We start from the raw sequence: 19,679 nt of genomic DNA, 5'->3' as shown, positions 1-19,679 counted from the left end.
ATTAACATTTGATTTGGACATGCCTTGATGCCTTCCTTTTTTTTCTTCTTTCAGACACACCTGATTCAGATCATCAGCTCAGTAGGAGAGAGATCCTGTACTGAACTGAGTGGTTGTGTCCGAAAGCTTAAAAATGCTGCTTTTGGAAGATACATTCTGAGGTAAGAAGGCATAAAGGCACATCTGAATCCAGTGTTAGCTTCACTTCCTGTCATCTGAGATACCTTCACCTGATTTTTGAAGGCAATAGATGTATCCTTCGCTTCCTCTGGTATCACACAATGCTTTCTTTATATGACAGTTAAGAAAAATAATAAAGTTGGTATCTGAAAGTTGCAGTTTGGTGGTTAGTTTGTGGTTAGTTTGTATGTTTACCAAAGTTTTCCACTTTTGATGTCATTTTTATGGAGAAATTACCGGTATAGTATAATATATGGTTAAATATTATCTTAGTTATGGCCAAACCTCTCTCTATTTTGTTGTAGATCATTAAACCGTTATGCAGCCTCAGAAGTCAGCTGCCTGCAAAGTCATAGCTTGATAGAGCAGCAAGGCAACAAGTCAGCTGCCTAAGCTTTCAGACACAGTGAGCCAGATAGGAGAGACATCCAAAATCTTTACTATATTAAAATGTAGGTTATTTCAATTGATGAATTTGAAACTAGATTAAAAACAGGTCAGTTCACACATAATTATATAAACATACAAACAAGCAGACAGGTCAAAATACACTGAAATCTTTATTGCAGCGTAACACAATATCAGTACCTGATAAAGTTACTTTAGATACAGTGTACTCAGCGGTTTCAATTCATTGTGAGACTAAACAGTGTCTAAACATTGTTCTAATGTAAAAATACAACCATTACTCAACCTTTTATCCTTGTTTAAATGAATAATTCTTTACTTAGTTCTTTAACTTTTTAATATTATCCATTTTTTTTAAAACAACTCTATACATAATCTACAAAATTGTGACCAGGCATTGTGTTTTGTACAGAGTGGTATTTCAAGTACACATTTTTATATATATTACTTTTTAAATAACCATTTTGTCTCTAGATCAGTAAATACTACACTTCATCATGTCCCTCTGAAAATCTCCAATACATAGAAGGCTTTCCATACACATATATACTACCATGTTTCTTTTCACTTGGTTGACAGACTCTAGTGGACACAATGAAAGACGTTGATGTAGAAGACGAGTTGTTGAGGGCAAAATAAAAGCTGTGTTAAATGAAAAATGCACCCAATAGATCTTGTATCTAGTGATATAAATTCCCAAGACAACTCTATATTATATTTAACCGACTCTGCATTAACTATTTATGGCTCTAGAGCATTTAATTCAAGCAAAAACTGCACCATTGACTTTATTTCTGCATCCCTGATTCTGGCAAAACACAATCATATGCATTACAAACATTACAATCAGATGAAAATGTGTCTGTGACATTAAAGTTGCATTACATACAGTACATACATGTGTGTGCATGGTGTACCATCACATGAGGTGTTCTTGCATTAAAGCACAATGAAAATAAAGCACAAGATCACTTCTATTCGCTCAACAAGTCTGAATAATGTTCCCTAACAATCCTCATAAATACAGCTTCTCATTTTTACAGTGTAGACTGCAGGTACAGTACATAACCTCACATAATGTACTCTGCATTCCCTAGAAAAAGGGGTCTGAATGCCCTGAAAAGTGCTATTATGAACAAACGTATTTCTCAGAAAGCACAACGCACTACTGACATTGATGCTTGGTTGGCAGCAAGCAAAAACTGAGGCCACATAGTGCATTTTTCTGTAGTGCTGTACAGTTTCATAACAATAAAACAGTGATTTCAAGACTGACGGTGACAGACCAAGTCTCAACTGAAGACGACGTTAAAAAGTCAACAAATGTTCTCTTCTGAAGAGTGTTTAAAAAAACCTACGGCAACAATGATACAAAAAAAAAAAAGATGGGTTTGACTTCATCATGAAATCTAATGAGGTGCAGTCCACTTAAAATTCCCAGTGACACATAGGAAGTCACCACAGAAACGCAAACTTGATATGTCATTCAACTGATATGGCTTCCAGAACGCCCCATCTCAAATGGGGAAAGTTTAGCTGCATGCCAAAATGAGTGTGATGCACGAAATGTCATCTTTAAAGGTGAACAGCTCTGTGCGTTTTATGGGGGACTGTTATTGGGCTCTGTTTTTTCTTTTCGATCAGAATCCACCAAGCCTCTGGCAACCACTTTGTACAGACCCAGGCTTTTGAGCTTTTCTACAAGATTGACGCTGAAAATGTTTCTCTGCCGTTCCTTTTCTCTTTTTCCTTGTTCCCTTCCATCAAAGCCCCATTGTCTTTCCTCTGAGGATGTGGTGAGGGTTTGAATGAAAGGAGAGCTGGGATGGGTTGAGGCTGAGATGCCACGCTCTGATACCAGCTGTAGCAGACCGAGGGAGGAGGTCGGGTGGAAGTGTGATGTGGACCCAGAGACGCACTGGAGGCCTAATGATGTCCTCACATGCTCACAGCTTCCACAAGCGGACGCACTGCGGGGCCGAAGGCTGGGGAGAGAACAAGGAAGAACAATGTCATGGGAAGCTTTAGTCAGATACACCACAAACCACAGCAGAAACGAAGAGGGTAGAACAAAAGTGTTAGTGAAAACCGTTCCAGGTAGAAACACATTAGATGTATGTATGATCATGCTTATGAATAAATGGGTGTGAAGATGAGACTTGCAACAATTTCAACAGCATTTAAAGAATTTGAATGTAACATGCACAGTATAGTATTAGTAAGTCATTCTCAAAATATGATTTCAGTCATGATAAAGATTTAAAATATTCAAGAAACCCTATATTAAAAACAGGGTTTTCATTCTATAACATACAGTTAAACTAAAAAATTTTCAGACACCTTGAATATTTCATTCATTAATACAGTTTATTCAATATAGTTTAAAAAAATGGTAATAACTTATGACCAGATCTCAGAGTTAAACTGTGTCAGAAAAAAATAATCTTAATTATGTCAGATAACACTTAAAACATGGTCAGGTCAAATTGTCTGAAGAATTTTTGGATCAAAATTTTGATCAGTTTTACTGGTAGTCCACTGTATTACTGTATGAAGAATTTTTAGGTATAATATTTCACAGTTTTGGTAACCTCACTTACATTAATGAACTATAGTGTCCAGCACCCACTAGTAAAAAATTATCAAAAATATCAAAAATGTCTGAATAATGTTTTTTTTAATTGTATAACCTATAACATAAAGATAATATAAAATGGTTATTTGCCCGGTGCCTGAAAAATCCCTTGTCTTCTTCATCTGGTATGATGTTTCTTTAAATTTCATAAATGAAATTTACAGCCAGCTACCAATTTAATTAAATAAAGTTTTTTTTTTCTCCATGTGAAGCATTAGTGAAAGTTTATAGAAAAGCAAAACAAAGTAATTAATAATACAAACAATTAAAAAAATATATATGTTTGTCCATTTTTAAGTCAATGTTAAAAACTAGTATTTTGAAGGTACGAACATGTTTGAAAAAGTATTTTCAAAGTCAAAGTTCAGAAAAAGAACATTGTTCTACAGAGTCCCTAAAGGGACATGGTGAAGGAAAAAAATATGAGATTGGAGGAAAAATTACTTGTTACAATGCAAAAATGTTTAAATATTTTTTTTCCTCACCAAGTCCCTTTATATGGAGGACGAAACCTGCAAAAACAATAAATAAATAAATACGGAAATAACAAAAAAAATACATAAATCCACAAAATTATATATAAATATATAAATGTGTATATATATAAATAAATACATAAATAAATAAATATATAAATCCACATATTCCTGCATAAATAAATATATAAATAATTAAATGTGCAAGGAGATAAATAATTAGCTAAATAAAACGAATGTTGGGGGAAATAATTTTTTTTTTTTTAAAGAAACGCTAAGCTTAAAGTTGACTTTTTTACTTTAAACCGTTTATTCATTTTTGAACGTAGCTTTGTATTCATTTTTTCTTGGTGCAACATGCTAATGTTAACTAAATCAAACATCAAAAGGTGGTCTCTATGCCACCATTGGCTGACACTGTTGAAAATAGTAGTATACTATCTGCTGATTATATTCTCTTCAGAGTAGATTCATCTCTAAATGCTTTAGGTCAGTTAGCAGCTGCATTTGATGTAGCTGTAGATCCGTTTGTCCTCTTAAAGAGAGCAGTAAAGTTAGTGTTTGATTTGATATTCTCTGCATATTTGCCAAGGCTGCTAAAGGGACCGTCTGCATATTCCACTCACAGTTCAAAAATATATACGTCAAGTCATTCAGTACAGTTATTTTTAGAAAAAAATTACTGTAAGTCACCTGGGTTTTTTCATGTTCCAAAGCTTGCAGTGTATTTCTAGTGTCCAGACTGACTAACTACATGTGAATAATGGAAAATTTCACCTGTAGTAAGTCAGTCTGGCCACTAGGAACATACTACAACCGTTGGAACATGAAAAACACAGATGAATTAGGCCTACAGTATTTTTTTTCTCTAAAAATAATTGTGTACTGTACATACATTAGGTAGGTATTGGCAAAATTTCACCTGTAATAAGTCAGTCTGGTCACAAGGAATATATTACAACCTTTGGAACATGAAAAAAAAAAAAACTATAGGTGAATTTTTTCCAAAAACAAAAAAAAATTTACTGCACAAACGATATACTGTCAGAAGCTCATATTCAGTAAGTCAGTCCCCATGAGGCATTTACTATAACCTTGTGAAATTTTATTGACTGTGAATGGAATTTGCAGACGGTCCCTTTAACAGCCTAGGCGAATACGCAGCGAATATCAAACTTAAAACTAACTTTACTGCACTTTTTTAGCAGACAAACAGATCTAAAGAAACATAAAATGCAGCTGCTAACTGACCTAAAGCATTTAGAGATGAATCTACTCTGAAGAGAATATAATCAGCAGATTGTATACTACTATTTTCAAGTGTCAGCCAATGGTGCTTTTACAACGATCAGCCAATGGTGGCATAGAGACCGCCTTTTGATGTTTGATTGACACCCTCTCTTTAGCATGTTGCACCAAGGAAAAATAATACGAAGCTACATTAAGTGGTTTAAAGTAAAAAAGTTAACTTTAAGCTTAGCATTACCTTTAAAAAAATTTTTTATTTCCCCCAACATTCATTTTATTTAGTTAATTATTTATCTCCTTGCACATTATTTAGATATTATTAATGCAGTCAATCGATTTAAAAAAAAATAATGACTAATTGTGATAAATCGCACTTAAAAACGCTCACGTTTTTATTTTAATATATTTTATAATGTAATAATTTCACAGTTAATCTCCAAACTAAAACAACAAAGACAGTATATTTTAAATACTCATTGTAATGACATCTTTTAATAATTGCTTTTTATAAATTATTACTGATATTAATACTGCTATGAAATGAGATTGATTCACCCCCCGCCCCGAAATTTAAACATGAAATGATTCAAAATTACAGTGCAATTAAAAACTATATTTTTTTACATTTATTAGTCTTCAAAAATTAACTTTTAATTTAAGTGAACTTAGAACAATCCTCACATAAACCCATAATAAATGTCATATTTACCTGTGCCTTTCCTACCTAACAGATACAGAAAAATACAGAAATTGAATAAAGTTACCAAACAGTCTGCACTGCATAATTTATAGCCTATATAAATATAGATTAATCATTATTAAAGCTACAAAAGTTCTTTAGTCAAGAGCAGTGAGTAATTTTCGCTGTTACCTTTGTTCTTTCATTATCTTCAATGACAGACGGCATTGGCTGCTGTCACTTAAAGAGCTGCCGCTGCTGCACATGACGCAGATCTCACACGCGTCCCACGTTCTCACAGCTCTTTACTTTCGTTTTTAAGACTTGATTTAACTCATTCAAGGCTGTTATTATGAGGATCCTCGACAAAACAGCCATTTTTGCATTATTGTGTGTGTTATTGACAGAGAACTCGACTCTGGTGCATGTCTTTCTGTGCGACAGGACATTCTCAGACAGCTCAATCTCTTTTTTTTCTTTTGGCGTGCTTCAATGGTTGCATGAATAAGAGCGTGATCATATATTGTAATGCTAGGAAAAACGGATGCTGGGTTAATTGCGTTAAATGTTAACGTGTTAAACTGGACAAAAATTAATCACATGCGTTAATGTGTTAACATATGTGGATTTATACAGGAATATGTGGATTTATACAGTTATTTATGTATTTATTTGCACATTTTTTTATTTATATGTTTATTTATGTATAATTTTGTGGATTTATTTATTTATTTCCGTATTTATTTTTTGTTTTTGCAGGTTTAGTCCTCCATACCTTTAGGTAAAAAATGATTTAAGGGAATAATTTATTCAAATTTGTATAATTTTTATGGGAATTTGTCACCGGTGTTACAATTCTTGTTTCAAAAATAAAATAAAATAAAATAAAATAAAATAAAATAAAATAAAATAAAATAAAATAAAATAAAATAAAATAAAATAAAATAAAATAAAATAAAATAAAATAAAATAAAATAAAATAAAATAAAATAAAATAAAAAATAAATAGGTAACACTTTACAATAAGGTCTCATTTGTTAACATTAATTAATGCATTAACTAATATGAACTAACTGTGAGCAACATATTTTTACAGTATTTATTAACCTTTGTTAATGTTAATAAAAATGTTCGCCGTGCATTAACTAATGCTAACATATACAACATTTGATCTTAAAATTGTACTTGTAAATATTGAGATTAATATTAACTAAGATTTCTAAATGCTGTAGAAGTATTGTTCATAGTTTGTTTTAACTAATGCAGTTAAGTAATGTTAAAGTTAAATTAAATCTTATTGTGAAGTGTTACCATAAAATAAAACCATCCAGATTAGTAATATCAAACTGTTAATATCACTTTTATGAGAGATTTTAACTGAATTCATAACTTCATTGTTTTTTGAGAATGACCTTAGTACATTTATTTTCCCCAACAAAACATGATTTTAACAGATAAGTGTTATGTTAAAACAGATGTGCGATGCATGAGACATAACAGCAATCATCATACCTAAACCTATATTTGAACAGGACAGAAGACAGAATTAATAACAAAACGTCTTGATGCTGTTATGCAACGATGTTTGTTTAGCTCATGAATGAAACCTAAGGTTAGAGAGAAAGAACGTTAGTGAATGGATTTCGCAATTGCACGGATGATCCTAGTAAAGGGATCAAAAAGATCATGCCTGACATGTCTTACTTTACAGAGGATGGTATTATAACTGTACAAAGAGCCGGTTCCAGCGTTTCCTGTTACAGAGGGAAGGAGGGAAAATAAGCAAGAATACTAAAAGAAAGTACTAAATATTGTGAAATCTGATGTAGACATTTCTAATACTCCTCCAAATGCATCATTTTGTTTTTAATGTAAGAATTAAATCCATTGTCTAGTGCAAATATCCATTAAAAGCAAGAGAATTCTGATGGATGAGTGACAGTCCTATAATAAGCACTGTGTGAATCATGTCTTACCTGGTGGAAAAGGAGGAGAGGAGGACTGAGGGATGGAGGATCTGACAGCTAGTGGTCGGGAGCGAGGGGGAGGTCTCAGGGATGTTAGGTCTGGATGAAGTGACTGCAGATTATTCGAGGAAACACAAACACATTCTAAATCTCAGCTATGCATGAGTACCTACAGCACTACAGTAAAGATAGGGTGAAATAAAACCCTGATAATTGCTAGGAAGCAAGGGGGAAATGGTAAATATAGTCATTTAGAAATAAATATATACTGAAATTAGGGCTGTTCAACGATAACCGTTGTTATCGTGTACAAAATAAGATTCTGCGTTTACGTAATATATGTGTGTTTGTTTTGTGTATAATTATTATGTAAATATAAATACACACACACAGACATGTATATATTTAAGAAATATAAGCATGTATGTATAAATATATAAATATATTTGTATATATTTAAATTACATATAAACGAAAATATTTGTATAGAAATATAACATATTTTTCTTAAATATATACATGTATGTGTGTGTGTGTGTTTATATTTACATAATAATTATACACAAAACAAACACACATATATTACGTAAACACATACACATTTTGTACACGATAACCACGGTTATCGTTGAACAGCCCTAACTGACATCTAACACCTTACTGGATGTGAAGTGTGTTGAGTACTTCAAAAATCAAACGTGTTGCTGTAGGTGATTGGGTTCTTACCCACGGTGCCATGCAGGAGGTTGGGGAATTTGGACGGATCAGGCTCATCCTCCTCAAGGTCGTTGAGGCTGTAGACATGCTGAAAATCCACATCCAGCTCTCTGAAGTCTTTGGTGAGGACACCCGGCCGTGGGTGCAGGATGCCCCCAAGATTAGGCTTGGCCAGCTGCTGCCATTGGTGCAAAGTCACTGAGCCTGTGGACAGTGGCAAGATGAAGTAAATGGGTCAATAAAATGTTCAGTTTTGCCCAGAAAATATATCATTTTGATATAATTTGATACATAAAGTCAAATGTCAGGGTGATACAGCTGTTCTAGTATCATAATGCTCTTTATAAAAATGAAATCATTGAAAAGGAAAACCTTATTATGTAGTTAATATCTTGTATTATTATTTTTTATTATTTCTTATTTTCAGGGTTCAAAAGCTGTTACAATATCAGATTTTTCATTACACTATTATTGTGGCCAAAAGAATTCACAATAATGACATATCTATAGAAATCTTAAAAAAAAAAAATGTTTTAACACTATAATTTTATTATTTATGGTTATTGCGACATATAACATATGTCAATATGATATTTTTAGTGATATTTGTAAATTGTCTTTCTAAATGTTTTGTTAGCATGTTGCTAATCTGTTAAATGTGGTTAAAGTTACCATTGTTTCTTACTGTATTCACAGAGATGAGAGCCGTCGCTATTTTAATTTTTAAACACTTGCAGTCTGTATAATTCATAAACACAACTTCATTCTTTATAAATCTCTCCAACAGTGTGTAATGTTAGCTTTAGCCACGGAGCACCATCAAACTCATTCAGAATCAAATGTAAACATCCAAATAAATACTATACTTACGTGATTAGACATGTTGCATGATGAACACTTTGTAAAGAACAATTTTGAGGGTTATATTAGCTGTGTGAACTTTGTTTATGCTGTTAAAAGGCAAGTGCGAGCTCCGTGGGCGGGGGAGTGAGCATTTAAAGGGGCCGCAGCCTAAATCGGCTCATATTTAATGATGCCCCAGATTAGGCAGTTAAAAAAATTAATAAAAAAAAAATCTATGGGGTATTTTGAGCTGAAACTTCACAGACACATTCAGGAGACATCTTAGACTTATATTACATCTTTTAAAAAGACGTTCTATGGCACCTTTAATTTTTTAAATATGACACCGGTATATCGCGACACACCTAGTTCCTACACATTTTCCATTTCAAAATTCCTTTTCCAGACTCAAATTTGCAAAACTCTCTGTATATTTTACAGACCATGTTTAAAATGGTTCTTAAAGCATTTTTTCAGCATTATATTTGGTATATAATACAGTCATCTCTTCTGTTTTTTTCCTGCCAGACCACCTTCCATATTCAAGTTTTGAAGAAAGTGTAAACTGACATCGCGTCAGTTATACTTTTTCCCTAAGTTGAATAGGCAAGGTGTAGGACGTAGTGAAAGCTTTTTAAACTGCAAGAGTTTTACACTTTCTTTGTAACCTGAATATGGAAGGCAGTCTGGCGGAAGCTAGATATTTTACTTCATAACTTGTTAAATATGGATATTTTTTTACACAAACTCATCGCTTCGCTTCAGAAGGCCTTTATCAACCCTCCAGAGCCGTGTGGAGTACATGTTTATGATGGATGGATGTGGATGGAAGCACTTTCTTCAGCTCATACTCGTGAACCCTGTTCACTGCCATTATAAAGCTCAGATGCGTCAGGATATTTATTAATATTTCTCCGACTGTGTTCATCAGAAAGAAGAAAGTCATATACACCTAGGACGGCTTGAGGGCGAGTAAAGTTTGGGGTAATTTTCATTTTAAAGTGAACTAATCCTATAATATTTGAAATTTTTTCATCCACCTAATCAAAGTCATGCGGTGTAACACGCAAAAACATGATGGGAAAAAAACATGATATCATACATAGGATCCCTGCATGACTGTGTGTTAGAGTCAATACATCTTTTTTTTAAATCCCATAATTTGATCATGGCAAGATGTTGGTTGAACAATTGTGCAACTCCCCTATAATCTTAATTTTTTTTTATTAATATATTTATTATTTTTTACTCATTATTTTATGTTTTTATTTATTATTAGTTTATTTTTTATCTAAATGTTTCTTTCATGACTATATAAGCTCCATGTGTGCGTATCTACTGACCCTCCAGCGGCTTTACTATCTGCAGCCGTTCAGGCAGGTACGAGCGGGAGGAGCCTGTGCCTGAGGAATGCGTGGAGGTGCCAGAGTAGTTAGTTCCTGTGGATGCAATGCTGCCATTGGGCGTCAGGAAGCCGCTGGAGCCACCGCCACTCCCGCTGCTTCCACTCTGCAGGGCGCGCAGTTTCCTTTCTCGCTCCACCTCGAAGAACGGACGCTCTGATGTGTGGCTCTCCTGACGCTCTGAGAGAGACCGGAGCGCTTCCTCTAAATCCTGCCCACCTGGCGTACCTGGCTGTCCCAGACGCTTTGACTCCAGCAACCTATGCAGGAAATATGTTATAATTCATTGCTAATTTATTCTTAAAAGTAATTAAAAATTTAAAAGAATTTTAGCAGACACTGACCCATGATCCTGTGCGTGTGTCGGAGGCGAGTGCTTATCCTCCAGGTTAACGCTAACATTGTCTGATTCATAATAACTGGTCCGTGGTGTACTGATTCGACTAGAGCGCAATGATGAAGGGCTCGAACCCGGAACCTGAGGAGAGGGATTCTGAGAACGTAGCCGAGCCACCTGATTGGCCACTTTCACTGTCTCAAAAACCCGCAATGGATGATTCCTGCACAGCAAATTCAAGAGAATCACATCATGTTGCAGTCAATGGTTACTTGTATACATTATATACTTTAATGTTGACATGCATGTTCTGTAAAGCAGCTTTGAAACAATATGTATTGTGAAAATCACTATACAAATAAATGTGAATTGAATTAAATTAAAAACCTTATTGAATGAAATTTGAATAAAAAACAACTGCATATTCTTCTGAAAATCTTACACGCTTATTCATTTTAATAAAATGGTGTGTCAGCTGCTACATGTACTCAGGTGACTAACTTGTACTCAGTGGGCGCTGGGCTGTCTAGGCCTTTCCGGAAGGTTCCTTCAATCTCAGCAGCAAGTGAATCCATTGGGAAGACCGCTGCCAGAGTGCTATAACGCTGCACAGTGCTGTTGGGCATACTCTTGTTGCGCAGGTTTTTAATGTCCTCTCTGGCTTCATGGAGCATGTCCTCACATTCTGAGTACCTCTCCTGCAGTTCCTTCAGCTGCCACCAGAGGGAGATGGAACATAATAAATTGATACTTGAGGTGCAAAATCCACTTATTGAAACAAATAAATAACAACTGCAGAATTAATATTTTGATATTGATATGGACTGTACCTCTGTTTTCAGCTGCGCCTGGGATTCCCGGGAGGCATTCAGATGTTGCGTTAACTCCTCGTTCTCAGCAGTGAGCTGAATTTGGAAGCAAATTTGATGTATTAATTTATATAAATGTATTCTCTAAATAGTGTTAAGGATGAAATAGAGTGCGTTTGTGTGTCTAACCCCTTTGCAGCGCTGCTCTAGGTCGACAATCTGTCCTAGGAGGGCACTAATCTCCTCTTGTTGTCTTAGCGAATCTTCCACCTTCCGGGCCAACTCCTCTGACAGAGATACGGCCCGCTTATTTGCCATCGCTGGTTGGAAAGAGAAAAAGTGGAAACTTTAGTCTGTTACCTTATTTGACATACCGAATGATGATCTGGCCATTGTGGGTAATTTACTCACAGAGTTCGTCCACACACACCATCATAAGCCGTTGCTCTTGTTCCTCATAATTGTTGGTCTCAAATGTTATCTCATTAGCCTAAAAAAAGAGTGATAGGTATAAAAAAAATTTATCTAATTGTAGCACAATTCTTTTGTAAATTTATATACGTGTTAAAATATACCTCTGTGCGCAATTTGAAGTTCTCCTCTTCCAAACCCTTGAGTTTCTGTTGCAGAAAGTCGTAATTGATGTAGTTGCTGAGAGATGAGGTCGAATCATTCCGTATAAGCCTGAAGGAAGAGGAAACATTTATCAGTAAGACAAAATGAAGTCTTTGATCATTTTGTGTGTGTGTTTGCGCGTTTTTGCGACATATCAGGACACAAATTCGTATAATGACATGGGTATGACATGGGTAATACAAGGAGAGGGTGACTTATGAGGACATTACCCCATGTCCCCATTTTTCAAAAGGCTTATAAATCATGCAGAATGAGTTTTTTTGAGTGCACAGTTTCCTGTGATGGGTAGGTTTAGGTGTAGGGTTAGTGTAGGGGGACAGAAAATACGGTTTGTACAGTATAAAAACCATTACGCCAATGGAATGTTCCCACAATTCACAAAAACAAACGTGTGTGTGTGTGTGTGTGAGACTCACAGTGTTTCTGAGGCATGCTCTATATCTTCAGTGCTGGCATAAAAGTGCAGAAGATCATCTCTCATGGAAAGCTCATGACGCAGCTGGGAAATCTGTAAGAACAGATCCAGAATCAGTGTTAAATTCCATATAACACAAAACAGAACATTAACATCTATTGTATCATTAAGAATTATACTGTTTTTAAACTCTCTCTCTCTCATATATATATATATATATATATATATATATATATATATATATATATATATATATATATATATATATATATATATATATATATATATATATAGTACATTATATATATCTCTATCTATCTATCTATCTATCTATGTGTGTAGATAGATAGATACTGTTGGCACACATATGTATAGAAAGAGATGCATAAAAATTCTTCAAAAAAAAAATAAAAAGCACTTTTGTTCCACATATACCATCAGCTTACATATTTGGGAGGACATGAGTAAATAATGAGGGATTTTAAAGGTGCCATTTTTTTTTTTACAAGATGTAATATAAGTCTAAGGTGTCCCCTGAATGTGTCTGTGAAGTTTCAGCTCAAAATACCTCATAGATTTTTTTAAATTAATCTTTTAACTGCCTATTTTGGGGCATAATTAGAAATGCGCCGATTCATGCTGTGGCCCCTTTAAATGCTTGCGCTCTATACGCCTCCTCCTGAGCTCTCGACTATAAGTGCATTTAAGTTCACACAGCTAATATAACCCTCAAAATGGATCTTTACAAAGTGTTCGTCATGCATGCTGCATGCATACGTCGGATTATGTGAGTATTGTATTTATTTGGATGTTCACATTTGATTCTGAATGAATTTGAGGCTGTGCTCTGTGGCTAACGGCTAATGCTACACTGTTGGAGAGATTTATAAAGAATGAAGTTGTGTTTATGAATTATACAGACTGCAAGTGTTTAATAATGAAAATAACGAATACTGTAATAAACTATGGTAACTTTAACCACATTTAACAGTACATTAGCAACATGCTAACGAAACATTTAGAAAGACAATTTACAAATATCACTAAAAATATCATGTTATCATGGATCATGTCAGTTATTATTGCTCCATCTGCCATTTTTTGCTGTTGTCTTTGCTTGCTTACCTAGTTTGATGATTCAGCTGTGCACAGATCCAGATGTTAATACTGGCTGACCTTGTGTAATGCCTTGAACATGAGCTGGCATATGCAAATATTGGGGGCGTACATATTAATGAGCCCACTCTCTGTATGTCATTTCCATGTACTGAACTCTTGTTATTTAACTATGCCAAGATAAATTAAATTTTTAATTCTAGGGCACCTTTAATTTTGTGTGCAATACTCTTTTTAAAACAAGTGATATTATTTTTATTTTAAATATTACCTCTTCCTGGGCAATTTCCAGCTGTTCGTCCAGTAGTTTGTTGCGTTCAGTCAGGGCTTTATTCTGCTTGAGCAGCGATTGGCCAATCCTGGCTGCCAATTCCAGATCCCGTTCTTTCTGCGGAGAAAGACAAGCATGTGCGGGACTTTTATTATGTCATCACTGAAGTACTACACAGCAGCATAATTTATGCCAATCAGTATGTCTGTGATTGTAAACAAATCATGTTGTGTCTCTCACCTCCTCAAGCAGATGTGTAACTGCCTCAATGTCATGATACGTCTTTGTGATTTGACCAACTCTCTCTGAACACAGCACTACAGAGGAAAAAAAGATATGGATAGAGTGAGAATGTGAGAAAGAGGCATAAGGTTGGCTGATGGACTCATGATAAGGAATCAGAAACAATGTAATAAAAATGATAGATTTCAGAATTTTGTCACTACAGTATACATATAAAAAGACCTCAGATGTTCAAATGGATCAAACACTGCTTATAAAGGTGTGATCTGTGCAGATCTGTAGAGTCAATGTGACCCAACCTCGACGAGACAGGTAACAGAGACGTCTATGCAGTCAAGAACAAGAGCCTCTTAGCCTGATCCTCATTAAGGGTTAAGTCTCTCATTTTCATCCCTACTCATAAATTCTGACCAGGCCTGCATTTACAAACATCTTCTAGACCAGAGGTCCCCAAATAGGCATACTTTTTCAGGGGGTACATTTTTTTTTTTTTTTTACAAAATATTAAAGGGTTAGTTCACCCAAAAATGAAAATTCTGCCATTAATTACGCTTCATATCGTTTCAAACCAATAAGACCTTCATTCATCTTCAGAGCACAAATTAAGGTATTTTTGATGAAATCCAAGAGCTTTCTGACCCATCCATAGAAAGCAACACAATTACCAATTTCAAGGCCCAGAAAGGTAGCAAAGACATCGTTGAAATAGTCCATGTGACTACAGTGGCTCAACCTTAAGTGACGAGTATACTTTTTGTGCGCAAAAAAAAAAAAAAAACACACTTTATTCAACAGTACAGCAGGCGTAGGAGCCGGCATTATGAACCCAGAAATGCTGCACTGTGTTTACTATGTAATCAGCATCAGAGACTGACACAGAAGAGAAATTGTTTAATCATTTTTTTTTTTTTTAAATTTTGCATAAAAAGTATTCTCGTTGCTTCATAACATTAAGGTTGAACCACTGTAGTCACATGGACTATTTTAACAAAGTCTTTGCTACCTTTCTGGGCCTTGAAAGTGGTAATAATGTTGCAGTCTATGGGGAGTCAGAAGCACTCGAATTTCATCAAAAATATCTTAATTTGTGTTCCGAAGATGAACGAAAGTCTTACGGGTGTGGAACGACATGAGGGTGAGTAATTAATGACACAATTTTCATTTTTGGGTGAACTAACCCTTTAAAATATAATATAATTAATGAAATATAAATAGATATATACATTTAAATTAAATATAAAAATAAATTAAAATAGAAATATTAAAATAGAATATTACAGAATATTTTTATTGTAAAACACTTTACTTTATGAAATATTAAAATATAATATAATTAATTATAAATAATATTATAAATATTGTTAAAATATAAATATTATTATACATATAAGTAACAATAGCTATGTTTCCATTTAAAGTTGCAAATTTAACTTATGCTCAAAATTGAAATATCGCTTAAAACCTAATTGTCACTTTCTGGAAAATTGATGCAAAATACCTGTAATAAAAATGGAAGTTGCTGCAATCGGGGAAGCGACTGTGGCTCTTTTTTCTACATCATAAATAACTTGCGTCTCAGAGCATGCAGACGAAGTGCAATACTGTTCTCACATGATTGTGTTCCCAAAATCCAGGCATCTGAACACAAGATAACATAACAATCCAGGCCAGGATTTTTGGATGCTGCTCTTAAATATGGACACTTTTTCTTTTTATTATTTATTTATTTTTTAAGTAATCTGTTCAAAGCACTACAACAAGTGCAATATATTATGCTGCTTTCGTTCCAGACAGGTATTTTCACTTGGTTGGTTCTTGTATTTCCCTGAGGCATCATCAAATTTCAACTGGAATGAGGCGTGTTTGACTTTGCTAAAATAAGAGCTTGGCAGTGGTTCCCAGCTCTGCAAATGATGACTTGGCTCAGCAGAGTCCACATTAATAAAGCTTTAACCTTTTATAGGGACAGTGAAATGCACTGCAGAAAATGGGGTGATAGCAAGTCAAATAATAAAGGCTTCTCTGAGGGTCCTCGGACCTCATAAAGCAGTTGTTTCAACTGCTAGGTCGCAGCTGATAGCGTTGCAGACAACAGGGAAAATAAAGCTAAATGCAAATAATTAAATGCAACTGACCATTTCATACTGTTTGGTCGTCACATGATGCAACATAAAATCTGAAGCAAAGGCAGTTTAGTGGTAGAGGCTACATAATGATTAGTGTCAGCATGTGTCCTTTCATTCAGTCCTCCACATCCTCTGGCCACTGACGGAGTCACTGCTAAATCTGCTCACCTGGCCTGAAAGGAGTTCAATTCTGCTGTGATTTACGTCACTGACAGAACTAAGAACATTAAGGACAGTAAGACAGTAGTCTGTACTATGTGAAACTGGAAGCTTCTGTGGGCAGGATAAAGTGAATGGACAGATTAAAGTGATTTAGCCCTTGTTAAATGAACCCTACATCCTTCATTGTATAAAGCAGGAAATTGTGATTAAATGTTTTGCTATGATTAAAACAGATTTAGATACAGAAATCAGTGTTAATTTTTCAAGGAAAAAATGACCTTGACATTAAAAAGAAAGAAATTATATATATATATATATATATATAAAAATATTCAGAGACCTAAAAAATAAAGTACATACATTTCAAAGTGCAAGTTGCATTATGTAAATAAAAATATTGGTTAAATCACAATTTATCTGCAATTTATCCAACTACACTGCATATTTTAGAGATGCTTATCAACAAGGTCACAAATCCAGAACCTTGTTCTTCCATCATTATGAAAAACAGAACAATATCACACAAGGACAAAGATACTGCAACCACATCTTGAGGTGAAACAAGACTGACAACTTCTGCAGACGACAATGAGGATTTATTGACATGCTGTGCATGTTGTTCAATACCCTCTTCAGCTAATAAAGACCTTGACGATTCACATGGTGAGTCGCTTTCTCTCCTCCTGCCACACAGTGTGATCCTTTCAGCTTTTCTTGTATGAATAACTGCTCTCTCACACTAATTGTCTCCTTGTCTTTCTCTGTTACCTTGTACCAGCTCCCTGCACAGTCCCTCAGTGTCGGGTTCCTCTTCGTCCTCTGGTTCTTCGTCGTCTTCATCATGGCTTGTGCCGCTGTCTCTCTCGCTCTCATCCATTCCTGAACTGCTCCACACCTCCATTTCTGCACTCATGATGTGCTATGAACTCTGTCTGCTCTGCAATGCAGTCTGTCTCGATTCTCTGTCTCTTTCTCTCTCTCCACAGTCTGTGCCAGTCTGATTTATAACACGTTACGCGATCCGTCTGTGTTCGCTGCCAGTCAACACAGCTGTCCCCTAGGCTTTCTGCTCACTAATGCACCTGTAAGCATGCTGAAGTTGTTACTGAATCTGCTGAGAGTGTGTGTCACTGCAGCTCATGCCTGATGGCAGCTCAGACTCACCTGGCTGCACTGAGCCACAGGAGGACATCACCTCTGAGAGAAGGGGAGGACGGATGAAGGAAACATAGAGGGGTACATGAAAGACCAGAGGATTTGTGTATGTTTTTGCAGTCATCTGGAGTCTTGGAGTATTGGATCGTGTTTATTTATAAGAGAATTTTGCAGATTTAATTTGGAACAGCTTGTGTTATAGTACAAATGGCACACCCCCCTGTTCAAACACAATATGGTACCTTCCAGATTAATGTCCTAATACTGCTGCAGCACAACAGACGGACACTCCCACACTCACAGGACACATCAGTGTTATTGTTAACTGAAACCAAAACTATTTGGTTTTCGGTAATTAAAATAAAGCTGAAATAAAATAAAATATAAATATTAGATGAAAAACCTTAAAGGGATAGTTCACCCAAAAATGAAAATTCATTCATCATTTACTCACCCTCAAGTTCAAAATCTGTATAATTTGCTTTGTTCTGCTGAACACAAAGGAAGATATTTTGAAGAAAGTATGTAACCAGGCCACTTTGATGGCCACTTTGACTTCCATAGTAGGAAAAAAAACTACTATGGAAGTCAAAGGTGCCCCAAAACTTCTTCAAAATATCTTCCTTTGTGTTCAACAGAACAAAGAAAATTATACAGATTTTAAAGAACATGAGGGTGACTAAATGATGATTGAATTTTCATTTTTGATTGAACTATCCCTTTAAACAAAAATTAAAAAGGTTGCCTTCACAATAAATGAGATAAATAGGTTTAAAGTCCCCCTGAAATCAAAATTTTTTAGCTTTTAATATGAATATGTGCGCCTTAAGGCTATGAATAACCTGGTGTGTTCCAAAACAATGACAAAATTCGCATTTAGGAGATATAAGCAATTAAAACTTACAGTCTCTCACTTCCACTAAAATAGATCACAGATTTTCATGACATCACCGTGGACTTCAGCTTCTCATCAAATCTTTTGTCCAATCAAATGCTCTCAAGAATCTGAAGTCCCGCCCCTCCTACACTATAAACAGACGCTAAAGCTGTGGCTGAAATCAGTCATTTGTTCATACATTTACTAGTTTCTATATGGTTAACTCTCTGGAGTACGTTAACGCGCCGGCGTGTTTTGCAGGATTTTTTTCACATTACAGCAAAACAGACTTAAAATACTCCGTCATTTCTTGTCATAGAGACACAAGTAATATATCAATTGAAAATAGAATATCTTCTTTTATTTGTGTACACTCAGAGTAAAAACACAATGTTGTGCTTTTTGTAAAATAAAGAAAACTAACATGATGCGTGATCTCTCTTCTCCCTCTGAACAAAGTCCAATCTGATAGTTCTCAGAAAATGGACTGTAACTTATGAATACTAATGACAAAAAAAATGACACTTATGTTTCTCAAGAAACGTTGAAATGTCAGGTTTAAAATCGTTCAAGTCAAAATGAAAACAAACATTCTGTGTTTATGTAATAACGCCCACGGAGCCAGCGCTATTCAGACGCAAATTCAGAGGCAATACATGCATTCATCGTCTCAATCGTGTATTTATTGTCTTGAAAAGTGTTTATCTGGATGTAAAAGTCATGGTTAGCGAGCTCTAGAAGACATGCAGTTAGTTCCTGTTTTCTTTTCTTCTATAGATGAATTTTAGATGAGTTTGTTTCTTTAGCGCCCTCCTGCTGCTATATGAATTGGAAACTCCATTCATGGAATAGCATCTTCTTCTTTTAGATGAATTTGTGGACTAAAAATGCACAGAGCGCCCTCCGACTTCAAGGATGAATTGAAAACACCAGCGCTCATAGTAATGACAGTGAATATTAAATAAAAATAACTCCT

The 19,679-nt window shown here is 35.0% G+C and overlaps 1 protein-coding gene across 4 annotated transcripts; it reads right to left on the bottom strand.

Annotated features, from left to right (window-relative positions):
* Nucleotides 1-782: 782 nt before the first annotated feature.
* Nucleotides 783-18,028, bottom strand: hap1 (huntingtin associated protein 1). 4 transcript variants are annotated; one of them, XM_067388409.1, is made up of 15 exons: nucleotides 17,440-18,026; nucleotides 14,381-14,457; nucleotides 14,141-14,257; nucleotides 12,755-12,846; nucleotides 12,278-12,386; nucleotides 12,114-12,192; nucleotides 11,892-12,022; nucleotides 11,724-11,798; nucleotides 11,395-11,606; nucleotides 10,901-11,116; nucleotides 10,497-10,816; nucleotides 8,320-8,514; nucleotides 7,603-7,705; nucleotides 7,331-7,380; nucleotides 2,434-2,573 (listed from the first exon to the last, which is right to left on the bottom strand). In XM_067388409.1, the coding sequence occupies exons 1-14, from the start codon at nucleotides 17,582-17,584 to the stop codon at nucleotides 7,347-7,349; spliced, it is 1,905 nt and encodes a 634-aa protein (XP_067244510.1). In that variant the 5' UTR covers nucleotides 17,585-18,026; the 3' UTR covers nucleotides 2,434-2,573; nucleotides 7,331-7,346. The 4 variants fall into 4 exon arrangements, with proteins under 4 accessions (XP_067244509.1, XP_067244510.1, XP_067244512.1 ...); XM_067388411.1 differs by lacking the exon at nucleotides 2,434-2,573 and adding an exon at nucleotides 3,709-3,735 and having other exon boundaries at nucleotides 17,440-18,027; XM_067388410.1 differs by lacking the exon at nucleotides 2,434-2,573 and adding an exon at nucleotides 5,237-7,233 and having other exon boundaries at nucleotides 17,440-18,027.
* Between the last annotated feature and the right edge of the window lie 1,651 nt (nucleotides 18,029-19,679).

The sequence above is a fragment of the Chanodichthys erythropterus genome, chromosome 6 (genome assembly GCF_024489055.1).
Source record: "Chanodichthys erythropterus isolate Z2021 chromosome 6, ASM2448905v1, whole genome shotgun sequence".
Classification (NCBI taxonomy): Eukaryota; Metazoa; Chordata; class Actinopteri; order Cypriniformes; family Xenocyprididae; genus Chanodichthys; species Chanodichthys erythropterus.
This window is presented reverse-complemented; position numbering and strand designations above follow the sequence as displayed.